The sequence below is a fragment of the Gobio gobio genome, assembly GCF_949357685.1.
Source record: "Gobio gobio genome assembly, chromosome: 4".
In the NCBI taxonomy this organism is placed as follows: Eukaryota; Metazoa; Chordata; class Actinopteri; order Cypriniformes; family Gobionidae; genus Gobio; species Gobio gobio.
The window spans coordinates 1,724,262-1,726,761 of NC_137100.1; the positions used below are offsets into that span (position 1 = coordinate 1,724,262).

The 2,500-nt window shown below is 50.5% G+C and overlaps 1 protein-coding gene across 1 annotated transcript in view; it reads right to left on the reverse strand.

Annotated features, from left to right (window-relative positions):
- Positions 1-2,500, reverse strand: part of cita (citron rho-interacting serine/threonine kinase a) — a gene marked incomplete at its 5' end in the record, with an annotated part of 157,909 nt that overhangs the window by 59,631 nt on the left and 95,778 nt on the right. The window contains 1 exon segment of the mRNA XM_079814231.1: positions 1,753-1,946. Coding sequence (XP_079670357.1) covers positions 1,753-1,946 — 194 coding nt within the window.

The window sequence follows — 2,500 nt, forward strand, 5'->3', positions numbered from 1 at the left end:
CTGATCGGCCCCTATATAGTGCACTGCCTGATCGGCCCCTATATAGTGCACTGTGTGCCATGTAGAAAACAGTAGATGTGTGAACGAGTGACCGATTTGAGCCGCAGCTTCGCATCTGTTTATAATGTAGGGGGCAAGGCTTCAGATTCTAGAGAGCATTTGATTGGACAAAAAATCAGTAGTGCAGTGTGATGTCATCAAAATCATTGCTCACTATTGGTGGAAGTGAGCGACCGTGAGTTGAGAGTGCTTATATCTTCTAAATGTGATCTTTGTCATTGTTTTGGAGTTAACAGAGAACAGTAAGACTAACATGATCACACTAAAAGCCCAAAGACCCACTTTGATTTGATGGTGGCTTTAATGTGTCACGTGCTGGTCATGAGATGGTCATGTGCTGGTCATGTGATGGTCACGTGATGGTCATGTGCTGGTCACGTGATGGTCATGTGCTGGTCATGAGATGGTCATGTGATGGTCATGTGCTGGTCACGTGATGGTCATGAGATGGTCACGTGATGGTCATGTGCTGGTCATGAGATGGTCATGTGTTGGTCATGTGCTGGTCATGTGCTGGTCATGTGCTGGTCACGTGATGGTCATGTGCTGGTCACGTGCTGGTCATGTGTTGGTCATGTGATGGTCATGAGATGGTCATGTGATGGTCACATGATGGTCATGTGCTGGTCATGTGCTGGTCATGTGATGGTCATGTGCTGGTCATGTGCTGGTCATGTGCTGGTCATGAGATGGTCATGTGCTGGTCATGTGATGTCATGTGTTGGTCATGTGATGTCATGTGCTGGTCATGTGATGGTCATGTGCTGGTCATGTGTTGGTCATGTGATGGTCATGTGCTGGTCATGAGATGGTCATGTGATGGTCATGTGATGGTCATGCGCTGGTCATGTGATGGTCATGTGATGGTCATGTGATGGTCATGTGATGGTCATGTGCTGGTCATGTGCTGGTCATGTGTTGGTCATGTGATGGTCATGTGTTGGTCATGCGCTGGTCATGTGCTGGTCATGTGATGGTCATGCGCTGGTCATGTGTTGGTCATGTGCTGGTCATGCGCTGGTCATGCGCTGGTCATGTGATGGTCATGTGATGGTCATGTGATGGTCATGTGCTGGTCATGTGATGGTCATGTGCTGGTCATGCGCTGGTCATGTGATGGTCATGCGCTGGTCATGTGATGGTCATGTGCTGGTCATGTGCTGGTCATGCGCTGGTCATGTGATGGTCATGTGCTGGTCATGTGCTGGTCATGCGCTGGTCATGTGATGGTCATGTGATGGTCATGTGCTGGTCATGTGATGGTCATGTGCTGGTCATGCGCTGGTCATGCGATGGTCATGCGCTGGTCATGCGCTGGTCATGTGATGGTCATGTGCTGGTCATGTGATGGTCATGTGCTGGTCATGTGCTGGTCATGTGATGGTCATGTGATGGTCATGTGTTGGTCATGCGCTGGTCATGCGCTGGTCATGTGATGGTCATTTGCTGGTCATGTGCTGGTCATGTGATGGTCATGTGCTGGTCATGTGCTGGTCATGATGGTCATGTGCTGGTCATGTGCTGGTCATGATGGTCATTTGCTGGTCATGTGCTGGTCATGTGATGGTCATGTGCTGGTCATGTGATGGTCATGTGCTGGTCATGTGATGGTCATGTGCTGGTCATGTGATGGTCATGTGCTGGTCATGTGCTGGTCATGATGGTTATGTGCTGGTCATGTGCTGGCGGTACCGGTTCTGCTTCTCGTTGTCCAGCAGTCTCTGCATGTCTCTGGTCCTGCGCTCCGCCTGGTTCTTCTCGTCCTCCAGAGCCGATCTCCAGTTCTCCCACTGCCTCTCCTTCTCCAGAAGCTCATCGTTCAGACTCTCCAGCTCCACCACCTGCTCCTCCAGCATGCTGCACGTGGTCTTCAGGGTCTCGATGTTCTGCACACACACACACACACACACACACACACACACACACACGTTGAGTTTTCATGTTTTATGGGGACTTTCCATTGGCGTAATGGTTTTTATACTGTATAAACTGTATATTCTATCCCCTTACACTGCCCCTAAACCTACCCATCACACACACACACACACACTGCCCCTAAACCTACCCATCACACACACACACTGCCCCTGCCCCTAAACCTACCCATCACACACACACACTGCCCCTAAACCTACCCATCACACACACACACACACACACACACACACTGCCCCTAAACCTACCCATCACACACACACACACACACACACACACACACTGCCCCTAAACCTACCCATCACACACACACACACACACACACACACTGCCCCTAAACCTACCCATCACACACACACACACACACACACACACACACACACACACACACACACACACACACACTGCCCCTGAACCTACCCATCACACACACACACACACACACACACACACACACACACACTGCCCCTAAACCTACCCATCACACACACACACACTGCCCCTG